Source organism: Chelon labrosus (genome assembly GCF_963514085.1).
Source record: "Chelon labrosus genome assembly, chromosome: 5".
NCBI classification, from domain to species: Eukaryota; Metazoa; Chordata; class Actinopteri; order Mugiliformes; family Mugilidae; genus Chelon; species Chelon labrosus.
The window spans coordinates 17,988,499-18,003,937 of NC_140341.1; the positions used below are offsets into that span (position 1 = coordinate 17,988,499).

The 15,439-nt window shown below is 43.6% G+C and overlaps 2 protein-coding genes across 3 annotated transcripts; one reads left to right on the forward strand and one right to left on the reverse strand.

Moving 5' to 3' along the window:
• Positions 1-866: 866 nt before the first annotated feature.
• Positions 867-5,734, forward strand: csrnp3 (cysteine-serine-rich nuclear protein 3; the record flags this gene model as incomplete). Its single annotated transcript, XM_084544634.1, has 4 exons — positions 867-1,029; positions 3,259-3,518; positions 3,688-3,984; positions 4,086-5,734. The coding sequence occupies 4 exons, from the start codon at positions 867-869 to the stop codon at positions 5,211-5,213; spliced, it is 1,848 nt and encodes a 615-aa protein (XP_084400760.1). The 3' UTR covers positions 5,214-5,734.
• Positions 5,735-7,537: 1,803 nt separating this feature from the next.
• Positions 7,538-15,008, reverse strand: galnt3 (UDP-N-acetyl-alpha-D-galactosamine:polypeptide N-acetylgalactosaminyltransferase 3 (GalNAc-T3)). 2 transcript variants are annotated; one of them, XM_084544633.1, is made up of 12 exons: positions 14,806-15,008; positions 13,973-14,512; positions 13,152-13,324; positions 12,505-12,654; positions 12,116-12,350; positions 11,912-12,029; positions 11,622-11,822; positions 9,547-9,678; positions 9,214-9,315; positions 8,964-9,116; positions 8,759-8,872; positions 7,538-8,605 (listed from the first exon to the last, which is right to left on the reverse strand). In XM_084544633.1, the coding sequence occupies exons 2-11, from the start codon at positions 14,467-14,469 to the stop codon at positions 8,759-8,761; spliced, it is 1,875 nt and encodes a 624-aa protein (XP_084400759.1). In that variant the 5' UTR covers positions 14,470-14,512; positions 14,806-15,008; the 3' UTR covers positions 7,538-8,605. The 2 variants fall into 2 exon arrangements, with proteins under 2 accessions (XP_084400759.1, XP_084400758.1); XM_084544632.1 differs by having other exon boundaries at positions 7,540-8,872; positions 13,973-14,532.
• Positions 15,009-15,439: the final 431 nt, after the last annotated feature.

Below are 15,439 nucleotides of genomic sequence, written 5' to 3' on the forward strand. Positions count from 1 at the left end.
TTTTTGCTATTTTTACAAACCTTCCTGAAGCATGACCATCGACTGCATTTGTAGAAGATTACACAAGCAATTATAGCCTTTCACGGTATAGATTTTATTCTGCTCTGCGGCGGCTGCGGTTGCATTCACCGGAGCCATTTCCATTCGTCCTCGGTAGGAAGCAACTGACTTAACAGAAGCTCATTACAGACGTGCAGGATGTCAGTCACGGTTGTGTCAACAGCGGCATCACCTATCCCTCCTTTAACAGCACGGTCTGTCTACGTATCACTTCATGTGGATCTTGCCGTCGCGCTCGTAGCACTGCGAGGAGATCTGTGTGTGTTTGCCTAAAAACACACTTCCACTGTTATGCATGCCAGAATTTGTAGCATTAGCTGCAGGCTGGTTCTAATTCACATAAACTGCCACATAATAAATTTTATGTTTTACGTGTGTGGCAGCAAATACAGTCTTACAAACTAAACAATACTGTACATCATACATACTGTATGTATTGTACATAATTTCACCCCGACAGGTAGCATTGCACGACAAGTTGGTTCTGTTTATGTATTTCTTCAGCCTCTCAATCAGAGACAGTGAAATGAACTTCCTGTAAGGCAGATGTAGTTTGTAATTAGCAGCTTTCTCATTCCTTCTCTGCTTCTTTGTGCTAAGGTGATCAATTGCCCAGGGAACGCCTGGGAGCTGGGGCGGGAGCGGGAGAGATTCTGTGTGTGTGTGTGTGAGTGAAAGTGGCGGTGGCGGTGGCGGTGGAGGAGTCTGGTTTGCTCGCTTATTTAGTGAGTTAAGGATTATGAAGGCCTTAAACTGGATATTAAATAATGCGCGGCCCCTCTGCTGTCTTTCGGTTTCAGGTGCAGATGCGGCAGGCCATGAGCGGAATACTGAAGAGGAAATTTGAGGAGGTGGAAGCCTCCTCCTCCCCGTGCTCTTCCGTGCGGGAGTCTGACGATGAGGTCTCCTGCAGCGAGAGTGGGGATAGCAGCGACAGTGTCAACCCCTCCGCCTCGGGCCCTTTCACCCGTGAGTGCCTGTGTTTTTATTTTTGTATTTTTATTTTTTCTTCACGCGTCGTACTCTGTGTGGCAAATGTGTGCCATTGACGGCAAGATTAGTTCATCATTTCATCTCAAGGAAACAAAGCTAAGGCACTGAAAGGGATTTTTATTTTTTTAGACTAACACTCAGAGGCGGCCTGATTTTGCAGCTTACATTGATTGGAGGATGCAGGTCAAAGAAAACAAATCTGCGCGTCTTTTGATAAGGGAGTATAATATGAATATACAGTCGTGGCTGTGCATTAGAGAGGAGTGGAGGCTGAGCGATGCAAAGGGTCTAGTGGTGTAATAAAGGGTAAGCATGCACTGGCTGTCTACCTCATTAGGATCAGCATCAGCATACAGGCCCAGGGAGATGAATGAGCTGGTGCAGTCTCAAGATGTGTGTAACACTCCTGGACTGGACTGTACATGCAAATGTGCTACTCAACAATGGAGCAACTAAATACAGAAAAGCTGCATCAAATGGATTTACCTTTTTGATAAAATAGACTAAACTGGAGCCACTACTACAGATCTAGTGTACGTTTACAACAATACCATCTGGTATTATGTGAAGCTCCTGTTTTGTGAGATACAAATATCCTAAAACGAGGCACGTTACTGAAAGACTCCGCAGCCACTGAACAGACTGAGAATTAAAGAATACAGTCGTAATAGAATCTAAACCAGTCACAAAAGACGTATCTCCTCTGCTGGTTCTAAAGGGAACTGAAGTCATTTCTAATAAAGGACACAGTGCATTTCTGAATCGTTGTGTTTAAGAGATGAGAGTGAATTTGAATGAAGTAGATTAGACAGTGGTAGCTATTACTCCTTTGGGGATTTTGAAAGCATTCAGAAGAAAAAAACATCTGAAAGAGCAAAAGAAAGGAGTCATATTTGAATAGCGTGTGTGTTGGGGTGAATCTGACGGTTGGGCTACTTGGCATTTGATTTTTCAAAATTTAAAATACTTAAACCAAGTAAACCGAATTGTTTTTAACGAAACTCAAGGCACTGTCAGCATTAAATTAGCGTTTTCACAGTGCAGTATTCTTGCCTGTGTGAATGACATGCAGACTGGTCATGGGGCCCCCTTCCCTGTAGAGACCCAAGTATGGTGCTGCGTCCCTAGAGACTTTGTGTGGCCCCTGTGTCAGCTGCAGGCGCTCGGAGCTGGAGGCTTGAGAAGGTCAGCGAACGGTGACGAGGGAGCCGAGCACTGGGAAGGCTGCTCTCCTGTGAAGTGACACGTGCACGCGGTGATTGATTGTCTCGGCAGACAGATGAAACAATTAAGTTCTGAGTGGCTTTACTTTCCTGTGGTGTTGGCGAGTGAATGGAAAATAACTGTTATGTGATATTTTTGTGTGCCTGTTTTGGTTTTCTGGAGCGTCTGAGAAACATTCAGGACTTGAAACCTCTAAAAAGTAAATGGCAGCTTGTGTGAAAAAAAATACTAATAGATATATTTTTAAAGGCTTTCTGGTAGAAAGCTGATTATAAAGGACTTAACATCCGTTAATTGTTTCGACACCTACAACAAGATTTCTTTTGTACAAACTGAAACACGGCTCTATTCAGTAGCCTCAGCCTGACAGCTCTACATCTGTAATGAAATGCATTGTCCCTCCTGCATGGGGTGGAGAGCTGTTGGAACCAGATGGTTTCTATTTGTCCTGTCTGTTTGGTAGAGGGGGTGAACGCTGGGAACACTGCCTCTGTGAACCAGCACTCTTCATCTCTGGGCCAGGCAGGAGGATTATTTATGCTCCAGCGTTGCCCTCGTCTTTGCACCTCCCCCGTGTAGAGCTCTCCATAAAGAGACACATTGAGGACTTGCATGCCAAGCAGAGACGTGTCGTAAACCTTAGCTAAAAATCGTTGCTAAATTCAGAATTTGTAGAAGGCTGTTGCTTCTACATGCAGCTGCCAAGAATTATTTCCCTCATATTTAAGGCATTTCAGGACGATACTCCCTGAATGTGCCACAGTTGCTATAAAATGTTATTTTTCCCTGAGCATGCTCTACACAGATATCATAGTGTCCTACTCCAGCATATAAGAGCACTGAAACAATAAAAAATCTAATTTGTCATGTGGTACTTTAATTCTTTCTACATGCAGATTAATGAACTGCCAAAAACACTTGACATCAAAAATGACAACTAGGGCTTTTTAAAATAAAAAGCATTTTCACTTTCCTTTGCAGCTGACTCGATTTTGAAGAGAGAGAAACGCCTGCGGACGAGGAGGGTGCATTTTGAAAATGTTACCGTGTACTACTTCAGCCGGCGGCAGGGCTTCACCAGCGTGCCCAGCCAGGGAGGCAGCACGCTGGGCATGTCCAACAGGCACAGCTGGGTCAGGCAGTACTCCCTGGGTGAATTTGCTCTGGAGCAGGAGCGGATCCACAGAGACATGCTCAAAGACCACTTAAAGGAGGAGAAACTCAACTCAATCAAGCTCAAGGTAAAAGCTTTGGAATAATTTCATGAAAAAAAATAAAAATAAATCATACTTGTACATTTTATTCAAAGGATTTTCTCTGAAAGATGACTTGTTTTGATGAGTTATTGCCATCAGCTCTCATTATGCATGTTATGTAAAGTGCTTGGACGTGTTTTCGTCCTGTTTTCAGCTGACCAAGAACGGCACGGTGGAGTCTGAGGAGGCCAGCACGCTCACGGCTGAGGACATCTCTGATGATGACATTGATCTGGACAACACGGAGGTAGATGAGTACTTCTTCTTGCAGCCTCTTACCACTAAGAAGCGTCGCGCCCTGCTGCGCTCCTCCGGGGTGAAGAAGATTGATGTGGAGGAGAAGCACGAACTTCGGGCCATTCGCATGTCCAGAGAGGACTGCGGCTGTGATTGCAGAATTTTCTGTGACCCTGAGACGTGTGCCTGCAGCATCGCGGGGATCAAGTGCCAGGTGAATTAACTCAAAGAAGTCCTTAAATGTTGTGCTAAAACCCGTCACGTCACACTGCATATGGAAAATGAGTTTCTTATTGAATGTTGTGTTTTTCTTAGGTGGACCGTATGTCGTTCCCATGTGGCTGCTCAAAAGAGGGTTGCAGCAATTCAACTGGAAGAGTGGAGTTTAATCCCATCCGCGTTCGAACCCATTTCTTGCACACTATAATGAAGCTCGAGCTGGAGAAGAGTCGGGAGCAGCAGCAGCCATCCCCGACCAACGGTTACCACGGTGAAGCCAACGACCTGGGGGGCGGAAACCCTTTCGCTCAGTCGCAGCACAGGTTGGAGTACTCTCTGTCAGATGCTGTTCCACAGGCGGCCAGCATGCACCTGCAAGCCGCGGACGAGATGGAGGAGACCCTAGACGAGGATGATGAGGAAGAAGAGGAGGAGGAGGAGGAAGACGAGGAGAATGAAGATGAGGATGAGGAGGACAGTAGCAGCGTTTGCAGCGGGCTGTCAGACTCCAGCACCCAGAGCTTAGCTAACAGCGACTCTGAGGACGACGAGGTGGATGACGAGGACGAAGACAAGTCTGAGAATTTTGAGGATGACATGACGACCCCATCGGTTTCTCAAACTGAAGTGGTTCCCTTGTCCTCTGTGCTGTGTTACAGTGATGCTTCCGTAACACATGACAACCACATAAATGGAAACACTTACTTAATGAACTCCTCTTCAGCTGAGTACTATCAGCTGGGGAGCTCCAGTGCCGTCTCTAATGGCCAAACCGGTCAACCCAGTGAACCCTACGGGGAAGCTCTAGCATTCCAAGATCTGTCCAGCACGACCAACGGCAACGTGTCCCAGGGACCGTTCAACGTGACCGCTGAGCAGTACACAGACTACTCCAGTCAGGCTGAGGAACAATACACAGCCAATCACCATTTTTCTGTGACCAGTGCTTCTCCGGCCCCCTCTTTGACCTGCTATACACCAGACCAGAAGAAGAAGGTGGTGTCCAAAGCGGCATTTGTGGAACCGCCCGAGAACCAGACCCAGTTTCAAGACTACCTGAACAATAACAATCGGGGTTCCTACAGCGGTCACAGCTCCTGTATGACTCCCGAACAGCCGCCGCAAGAGTCCAGTCTTAATGGACACTCTGACCTGACCTTACTAGCAAACAATACTAAAAATCTCCCTTTACCAGACCCCTGCCCTGAGGTCGCAGCCATTTAGTGGGCCTCGTCTTTCAAGTGTTCTTTCATCATTATGTCTTTACTTGAGCCTGACCAAGTGGTATTTCAAGGGAACATGATCATGGCCTTTTTTGCATAAAGTCATTTATAGCGGCGTCAAACATTTTCATCTGTAACTGTAAAGCCATAGGTTGGTAATGGTTTCTGAGGAAACCATTCATTCTTGACGATTTCTCCATGCTGCAGTGTGTACTTAACTGCAAAACGGAGCAGGTAAAAAAAAAAAAAAACAACAACATATGAAAATAATTTATGTCACGCTGTGCTATGTATCCTGTAATTTCAGATGTAAAGTTCTAGTTTTAAACAGATATTGTACTGTAGATGGAACTTTTCTATGTCTACCGTATGTGTCAAATGTGCAAAAAAAATGTTTATCGTCAGGTTATTTATTGTTTCTGAATTATGTGTAGGCTTATATATTGTAAATGTTTTGATAATACGCATGCTGTTTTTGGGAATCTCAGTGACATTTGGGACGAAAATTGCCATTGTTTTATATATAATATATATATAAAAATGTGTTGTAAACATGATGTACATTTCTCTTCTTCTTTTTATCATAATTATATGTTTTTCTATGGTTTTGAAAAGCATGGGGAAAAAAGCCTGAATTCTTCTTTGTATGTTTGGAATACAATAACAGTGACGCGTCGAAATCAATTCACGGCCTTTTGCACTTACGTGTAGGAGTGCAGTGGCATGCAGTTGGTTTTACATGATGACCGCTTGTTTCCCCCCCTGCATTTACTCTTAGAAACATGATCAGTCACTACTTAAGATTTATTAGCATATCTCCAGAAATAAGTAGATCTATGATGCATCATAGACAACACAACACGTTTATTATTAAATCAGAATAATTAGCTTAATTTTAAGTGGAACCAGACCTGTAGGCAAAAGTATGACCCCAAAAATTTCTGATTTGAAACGCAGTCTAAGCTACAGTCTACTATCTAACAGCTGAGATATTTATTTATGTGGATTGCATAAAGATGATTTATTCTATTGGAGCGTTAAGTGCAATAGATTTTGTTTTTAACTGGCTTTTCTCCTCTAGAGAAAATCTGGACAAGTGGACTGAGATAGCCTTTTAAAGTTCCCATGAAACGGCTAACGATGTGCTTTTCGTTTCCGCATAATTATGCTTTTCCATTCTACACCGGACACATAATTTGTTTACAACCACCAGTGTAGGATGAGTCATCAACATTTACTTTTTCCAGGAAATGACACACCTACAAAACAGGCATACAGGTGATTCGTAAAATGCTATAAAAACACTTGCACGTTGAATTCGATTTCATGGCAACTTTAAGTGAATATCCCAGTACTTAATATTTGTATTTTAAGAACCACAGAGTTCATAAAAAGTATGCTACAGTATGCTTTAGTATTTGTATATGGAGTAAAGTGGTTCAAGGTTGACAATCAAAGCTTGATGAATCTACTTATCAGTGTCAAAAAGCCAGACGATATGACTCTTGAGTCATTTGAGCCATCAGAAATCACTGAACAGACAGATACGAAAACATTAATTACCAAAAATCTGTAAATAAGACATATTTGTAAAATCACCGACAACAAGGGAACTGAAGTGACAGCCGAACAATGGGGGACAGCAATAACTTAGTGAATAGTACTAATGCATTGCTGAATTGTTTACCTTCAGCTCTTTGCTCCTGCATGAATACAGATATTTGTCCCTCTCCCGAGCTTGCAAATATCTGCAACTTCATTGTAATCAGACGGTTCAGCGCTAGAGTTTTGGTGGAACTAAGGAAGTGTACGGACTATTTTCATGCAACCAGTGGCATCGACACAGCCTTTAGTGCAGATGAAATGTGCCAAAGCGTACAGTGTGACGAGGCCACATGCAATGGCATTGCATCCATTTAGGCATCCTGTGTTTGTTTTTATTTTCCAGTATTTCTTATGAATGATATATTGAAATGTGTATTTATTGTGGTTTACTAAAAGTCTGTATTGAGTAAATTGCTTCACTATCTTAAAATAGTCTTTTGTTTCATGCTGGTTGTGAGTTGTAAAGCTTCATGTGCCTGATTTATTTAATTCTATTTCATATTCTGTGAAATGCATATGTTTTGCACAAAATGGTACCATTTTTTTTCGATGTGTTTGGTTTCAAACTGTAGATAGAGCCAATTTCATTTTCAGATGTTTCATTTTGAAATAAATTTTATTAAAATTTCTTTTGTGACCTAAATCACTAATGACATAATCTCATGTTTATGAACACATCTGGTCACAGCATTGTGCTGGTTACTGAAACGCAAGTGTGCACATTAGTCAACGTTTTAAAGTTGAGTCATTTCTGAGTGCAAAGCGCCCTCTGCAGGCCGCAGGGGGAAATGAAACAAAAGTGGTTCTCAGTGGCTCCCATATAAATTTATTGAGCTCAAAATAACACCATCTTTACACCAAGGCACTCATTACGATTTCCAACGAAGGAAAACATTCGATCTGTTCTTCACCCAGAGACAAATTAATTAACAATATTCCACATCCGTCTAAACACTAGTGCCTGCACCAGAAATTCACCTGTGGACTCCTGCTTAGATGTGGAGGGAGAGTTTCAGGCATTTGAGTTCCTTGTGGGCAATAATTTTAAATTGAAAGTTCCCTTTTAAAACCACCACAACATACATTTAAAAAAATATATAAAGGAAATGAAGAGATTTTAAGAATAATACAACGTAAACTGTGTTTGTACTACCTGTGCATAATTCAGATTTAAGATCCAACTCGCTTTCCCTCAACATAAAAAAAGACCCAAACTGGTATTCAGTCATTTTTCCTTCTTGATGTCTCCTCATATTGGAAAAGTTTGACGAAAAAAAAATAAAAAAAATACTTCAGGAAATAATTTAAGTGTATCTACTACCCTCTTAATCACAGTATTGTAAAAGCGCAAGTTCTGCATCGACAGAAAAGTAAAGTTGGATTGAAGGCACTGTGTGGTAGTGAATAAAAGATTTTTCATTCTAGGACATGTATTTAAAAGGGACAATACAAGAAAGAATTCTTGAGTGTTTCAGGTCTTCATTGCCCTTTCTTTGGTGTACGACATTAGGGTTTTGTTTGTGTGTGTGTTTTCAGCTTAATGTACAAGGCTACTCTGTTTTGTTGTTCATATACAGTATATCCTCACTAAAAAATATTCTTTGTTGGCTTTAAATGGCCAATACTGCACGTTTTGGTTGTCAAGACTTGGAGTGGTGAAAACATCTCTAACACAAAAGAGGCACTTGTCAACACTGTCCCTTAGACTACCCTGCTCAGCTCCAGCAGTGACAACCTGTGGTTTCTTCCAAAGTCCACATTTCCAGCAGCAGCAGAACTTCAGTTCCTCTATGTATAAAAATAAATTAAAACTCAGTGTGATCATTAATCTAAAAAACAAACGAATGAACAAAAAAAACAACTGCATACAGTATAGTATACTTGTGTTCTAGTACGCCGACGCAGACACAGTGGCTATTTGTAAAGTGGTATTCTGCTCACTCAGACAAAGGCCCAGTGCTGGTATCTGTCTGAGGGGTTGCAGGGTGCCAGAGAAGGATGCTCGTGACGGGCACTCAGACACATGTTCCACCCTGGCATGTAGAATAACTGGTTCTATATCAAGAGGAGAGAAACCATTACTTTCGCGGACAAATGAAAGATGAAGCATGCACCTGTTATCACGAATTTGAAAGACCAAACTCACATCCTTCAGTTCCCACTTTTGCTCTGCTCCGACGAACGTGTTCCTGCCTTTATACTGGCAGTCGACCAGCTTCACCGACGCCACTGCCCCGTGCAAACACAGCTCCTTCTGAATGTTGTGTCTAATTTCGTAATGCGTGGAGTACTCAAAATACTGGAGCACAGAAAACATAAGAGTACGCGGTTAAAGACTGATTTTGTCCTGTTTTTTTTTGCCAACAAGAGAGAGAAGGTGCGTCTCCTTTACTGACCTGGTTTCCTCCTAAACCGTGACATGGGTACATGATCAGCTGTTTCCCTCCCTCATTGTTCTCTCCAGCATCCAGACACGAATCCTTGGCCACATTTTTCACCTACAGAAAATGAGAAGGGAAGGAGAAAGCGGCGAGAGGAAACAAAATGAAAAACTAACATCCAGTGCAAGCTGTTCAAACAACTTTAGCCTCTGGAGGGCTTTCAGTGGTGTTAAATTGGAACTGCTCGATACCCTCTGGAGATCCTAAGTGGAAACCCACAGCGGCTAGACAGAGCTGTGAGGTTTGGAAAGAGGAGAGCTGGTGTGGTGGTGAGGTGTGTGATCGTACCGAGCCAAAGCGCAGTGGGTTGAGATCGGGCATGAAGACTTCTGGATAAACGTTGTTCAAATACCAGGAGAAGCTCTTGCACTGCAGCCGTGCTCGGAGGTCCACGCGTTTGGAGATGTCTCCAAAAGTCCTCTGTTGCAGCAATGACAGACAGGGAGGCAAAGCATTTTCTCCACTTATTCAAAGCACTTGGCAAATATGCTGGATGTGAATTTGACTAAACTACAAAAGATTTGGGTCAGCCTTTTTTTTTTTTTTTTTTGAATATGCTCTTTTATGACGGGAAGAATGGAAAGAAGTCTTTTAAAATTCTACTTTTATGAATGAGAGCAGCAAAAAATGTGTTGCTAATATTAAACCAAGAATCGTAGTGCTGTACTTTGACACAGTATGCTGGTGTTAGTATTGTAGTATTTACCATGTTCACCAGTTTGGCAAGTTAGAATGCTAATATTTGCTAATTAACACTAAACTAGAACAACTGCATGGCCGAGACTGGCTGGAAAGTAATTACTTTGGCAGTTATGTGATTATAAGCCAGTAGACCCAGTGGTAGAGCTCATACTGAAGTAATCAGAATACTTTAATAATCCTTCAAGGAAACTGAATAATTTGAATTATTACAATTCATCTTGAGGGTGATGGGTTTGCACAAAGTAAACACAGAGGCCAGTATCTAGGTTATGACATTTGATGCTCGTTGCGGAATCACACTAACAATCAAATCTCTACATACATGTACACTGATCGGCCACAACATTAACACCGCTGAGGAGGAAAAGCGTTGACCATCTTGTGACAATACAATGTTCTGCTGGGAAACGTTTGGACCTGGCATTCATGTGGATGTTACTTAGACATGTACCACCCACCTAGACCAGACCAGGCACCCCCACCCCATAGCAATGACACTCCTTCATGGCAGCGGCCACCCCCAGCAGGATGCAGCCTGACACAGGCACGCAACTCAAAAAACACGAAAAACAGCACAAGGTGTTGATCAAGTATCTGTGGGATGATCCACAGAGGCCCCTCCCCTCAACCCTTAGGACCCAAAGGCCCCCACTAACAACACCCTGTTGCCAGACGCCACAGGACACCCTCAGAAGGCCCATGTCCATTCTCTGATGAGTCACAACTGTTTTGGAGGCACAAGGGAGACCTAGACAATATTAGGAAGGTGGTCATAATGTTACGCCTGATGGGTGTACAAGTTAATTGCAAAAATAATAGTAAAAACATAAAACAAATTTAAAAAAAAATAACCTCAAAAGAAAAAAGTTCATCCCTGCTTTGATTATCACAACCACATTTCTGAAACTGGTGACTCTGTCCCAGCGCTTGGATGGCTCATTTGTTAAATTAGTTACAGACAAGCATTTGATCGCCGTTCCTTTCAAACTGAAGTGTGACAGCACATTTAAAAGGATTTGCGGGCACCTTATGCTCTTAAATAATGAGGGTCCTCTCTGTAATGACGAGGATGCTGCTCACACCAGAGCACGCTGATAGGTACCGCGGCGAATTCTGTGAAGCCGTCGATGACAGTGTGTCTGTTTGAAGGCAGCGGGAGAGGTCTGGCCTGCTCTGTGAGATATAGCCCAGAGGGAAATGTTTATGGCACCTACGGGACCACATGTTGAGAAGTGCTGCGAGACTGTGTCATTTACCAGAGCCGACTTCCTCTAGGCCCCCTTTTTCTCTGCCGGTTAACAGCTTTCATCCCCTAATAGCTGATCCCTTTCCTCCCCATTTCAAAGCACGTCTTTCAATTCCACAGAGCTCGCGTATCGAGAATTACAATACTGAAATGTTATGGCTCTCCTGGTGAGTGCAACACTGTGCTTTCCCCTGGAGATCCTGTTAAGGAAGTCTTGATCAGACTTAATGCTTGTTGCATGCAGCCAGATTTGCTCTAACTTGTCCTAAGCGGGGATAATGAGTGGCCTTAAAGACGGCTACAAGAGAAGTAGAAAACAATGCTAAAGAGCAATCTGATGCTCTGAATTCAACACTTGAAAGAACCACAAGACAGACGAGAACAATTTCAGAGGTGCATCAGACGCGGTACATACGTCTTTTGAAATCTGTGCAGCTTGCTGGTTGCGGCGATAGAAGATCTCCTTGTAGTCATCCATCCAGACCTCAGCCAGCCGCACCTGGTTGCGAGCAATAACCTGCGTGCCCTTGGGAAAGGTGTGGGGGCTTTTGGTGCGGAAAACATGACCAACGATGGAGCAAGGGAGGATCTCCAGCTGTCCGCCGCACTGCCACACCTGCAGGTTAATGGGCGGCAACAGAAGCGTAATGACACGTGGTTAGACACGCCCATGGCAAACGCAGGGAATATCAAATGGCGTCTCACCCTAAATGACATCTCAATATTCTCGCCACCCCAGATTTCCATTTCTTCATCATAGCTTCCGATATGGTAGAAGTAGTCCTTTGAGATGGAGAAGAGCCCGCCAGCAAATGTGGGAGTCCTGAGGATAAATTCCATTGCAGGTTTTAAAAGCTTGACACCATAATTAGCTGATATTCCATCTTCAAGCACAATTATTTTGCTTACTTAATAGGATATGTTTCATCCTTCCTCCTGCGTTTCTCCTGGTCTGGTAGACTCTCCCAGCCAAAAGAAAGACCCCAGTCAAAGTTGCCCCGATTGTGGTTCTGGCCATATGGCGACGGTTTCATAAACTCAAACGTATTGAGGTCGATAGTGGTTATATCAGGACTCACTACTGCAGTGTAGTTCTCGGCTATCCTTGCCAGCAGAGGCTCCAGCCATCCATTAAAGCATTCACCTGTTAATAAATGCAAATAGGACACTGCATCACAGCTCATTTCTCAACAACAGCCACTGGCATGTCTTAGCTTTCAGAAGAGCAAATATCATAAAACTGGGAGGGTGTGGCAAATGGTTTTAACGTGTCAGTGACATCAGGCTTGTTCACTAACAATGGGCGTCCAGAAAGGTGAGCGTGTCACCGGTGGCCACGGAGGCACCCAGAAGCCGAGCAGTTATGAGCCCTTTCCTCTCTCGCTGGCGGACCACTCGCACAATGTTCAGCCGCTTCAAATACTCATCCAGCTCATCCTTCAGCACATCTGAAAGTATGGGATATCCATTAGACAGAGACACAGGGGAAGTCTAAAGACACTTTTGCTAGAAATCAAGGACTCAGATAAACAAAAGAGGACAAAGCTGCCCTTCCAACTTCAACAGGACTGGCTCTCAGGAGATCTGTTGTACAGCAGAGCTCTATCTGTGGCCAGTTCCCAACAAATCATGGAGTTTTATGTGTCAGGTGGACTGCATTCCCATAAACCTCTGCCCTCTCCAGCATTTTCTCTCCTCCCTAATCTATTTACGAGAGTTAACTCTGACTCATCTCTAAGCACAACCACTGCTAATTCCTCTTAGGAAAGTATTCACTAGCAGCCCCTTCGCTTCCTGTTGTAACCCACTTCATGGGCCACAGACGTTGCAGGGAGCTCCTCTCTGCATGTATCGTGGCACACAAAGAGCTGCCCACCCAACATGCTGCATGAAATCAAACCCAAAAGTGAGCAGGGCGGTCCTGAAGGACCCTATTGAGTTTTACCATCCACGCTGGCGTCGTCCACCAGGATGATCTCCTTGAGGAGAATAGCAGGGGAGGTGTGCAGGACACTGTATACTGTTCTTAGCAGAGTGCTCCAAGCCTCATTGTGAAACACAATTATCACGCTGGTGGTCGGCAAGGGGGGGCACCGCTTGAAGGTTTGCTCAATACATCTGAATCAAGAAGGGAAAAGAGCACAAAGATCTGACTATCCTGTGTAGTTCCTGAGCAGCACAATAGTCTAGTCATTACATCTGCAGGCTTTCCCTTGTGGGGAGTCCATTTCAGCTGTGACACTGCATGTGTGGCGGCCTTTGAAATACCTGCCATATTAGAGTGGGAGAGACTTTGAGACTTCAGCCAGTACATGGACGAGCATAATGTCTGTGCTGTGTCCTGACTATATACTGACGTGTACTTGGACGACCATGCACTTGGATGTACTGTAATTTGCCAAACAAAACTGTGCTTCTCCCCAAATATGGCCACAATAATTGGGCAGGCATGCTGAAACAAAGTCTCAGTCAGAGCAATCATCTCTGAGGTTTCTTTTCCTTGGTCTCAAAAAGAAAATATGACAAATCTGTTTGGGTTACATGGTCAGAGTTGCACCACTTCACCTACATTACAATAATATACACGTGTGTGTTTCAGAGTGCCACTTTAACCTGTGTTTTAGACCAAGACATCAATTGATGCAGTAACAGTGAGTAATGCTTACAGCACTAAATCTGCACTGGCATCCACTAGGTGGTGCAATTACATATATATTTTTAAATCAAAATCATATTGAATATTGAAAGTATAGAGACTGTACATACTCTGGTGGCCTTGTGTCTGCACCCAGGTCTCTGCTTAAAGAGATGCGGTCACTTGCATATAAGTTAAAGCAGTGTTTCTCTTCACCCCTCTCCTTCTCCTTCTGCTCTTCGGGGCTCAGTGAGTCTGTGTTGTAAGGTTTCCCAGCAGCTCCTGGGGCTCTGGGGCTCTGGGGCGGCCTCTCCAGAGCTGGCCTGAGCTCAGCAGCGGTGTAGTGACCCGGCAGACAGGACACGCCGTCCGCTTTGTCCTGCTGGCGCACGGGGGCTCTGATCTGCATCTTTGGCATCACATCTCTGAAGTTATTGACAGCTCCCATCACCATGCCCAGCATGGAATCCCGCTTCACTGCCATCTCCTTCAGCCACGGGTCCTCCGGTTGGTTTTGGCTCCCCACTTCCCATTGTATCAAGAACACAAACGTGACAAAGACAAGGGCAACTATCACCAGTTTAAGTGGGTGCAATCGCCTTCGGAGCACTCTGCGAAGAACTGTCATTCTTCTTGAATGGAGAGAAGGCTGACTTAGGACTGAGGCTCAGCTGTAAAAAACAAAAATATTCTAATGTTTAATGATGATTAAAACCCAATATTGAAGTGATTATAAAATTTGAGACACTTAGGTTTAAGAAAAAAACACAAGGGACACTGTTATACTTTGCTCTCTAGGTCACTACATTCAAAAATATATTGTAACGTATAATAAAAGTTTGCGGAAGTTCTCAGGGAAGTTTAAAGCCCTCTGCTGCAATCTATAAATCACATATTTCAAATCGCCTTTTGAAATCAGCAGACAACCTCGATTCCGGATTCCTTCAGAGAAAAGACCACGTACCATGAGTCGCTGAACTACAGGTTAAAGTTGACAAAGTCCTTTGAATTAATCGAATGGCACCCTGCTTCAACTGGATACCGTCTGTTCGTTGCTCGAACTCCAAAAGCAACTTTTCGCGGAGGCAAAAAAAATAAATACATAAAGAATAAAAAAAAAAAAAAAAAAAAAAGATTTGCTCGGTACTCCGATCGCACTAAGCTTCCGTCTCGTTGGATCCAGGTGTGCTCCTCACAGGTAGAGGACGGTGACGCGCTGCTGCGCTTGCGCAGACGAGAGTTAGGAGGAGACTCCTGCGCGTCAAAATTACACATCCACAGTCAAAAGCCATACCTGGAACATGAATGAGAAGAAGCGGCCATTACGATTATGTGACGATACTAACATAAATTCAGAACATTTAAAAAGTTGAAAAAAAAAAAAAAATAATAATCCCTTCTGAATTAAACTCTTGGTAAACAGGTTCTGCGGTTAGTTCGCCGTGTAGGCTGTTGGAGAGTGTTCTCTCAGGAGTTGCTCAGCCAATAATGGTGTCATTAATAGGATTTGTTCAACTGGTCATTCACTGGGACAGTTGCTGGGTTACAAATGAAGCAGGAACGCGACATACCCCACCACATCTAATCAGGTCTCTGAG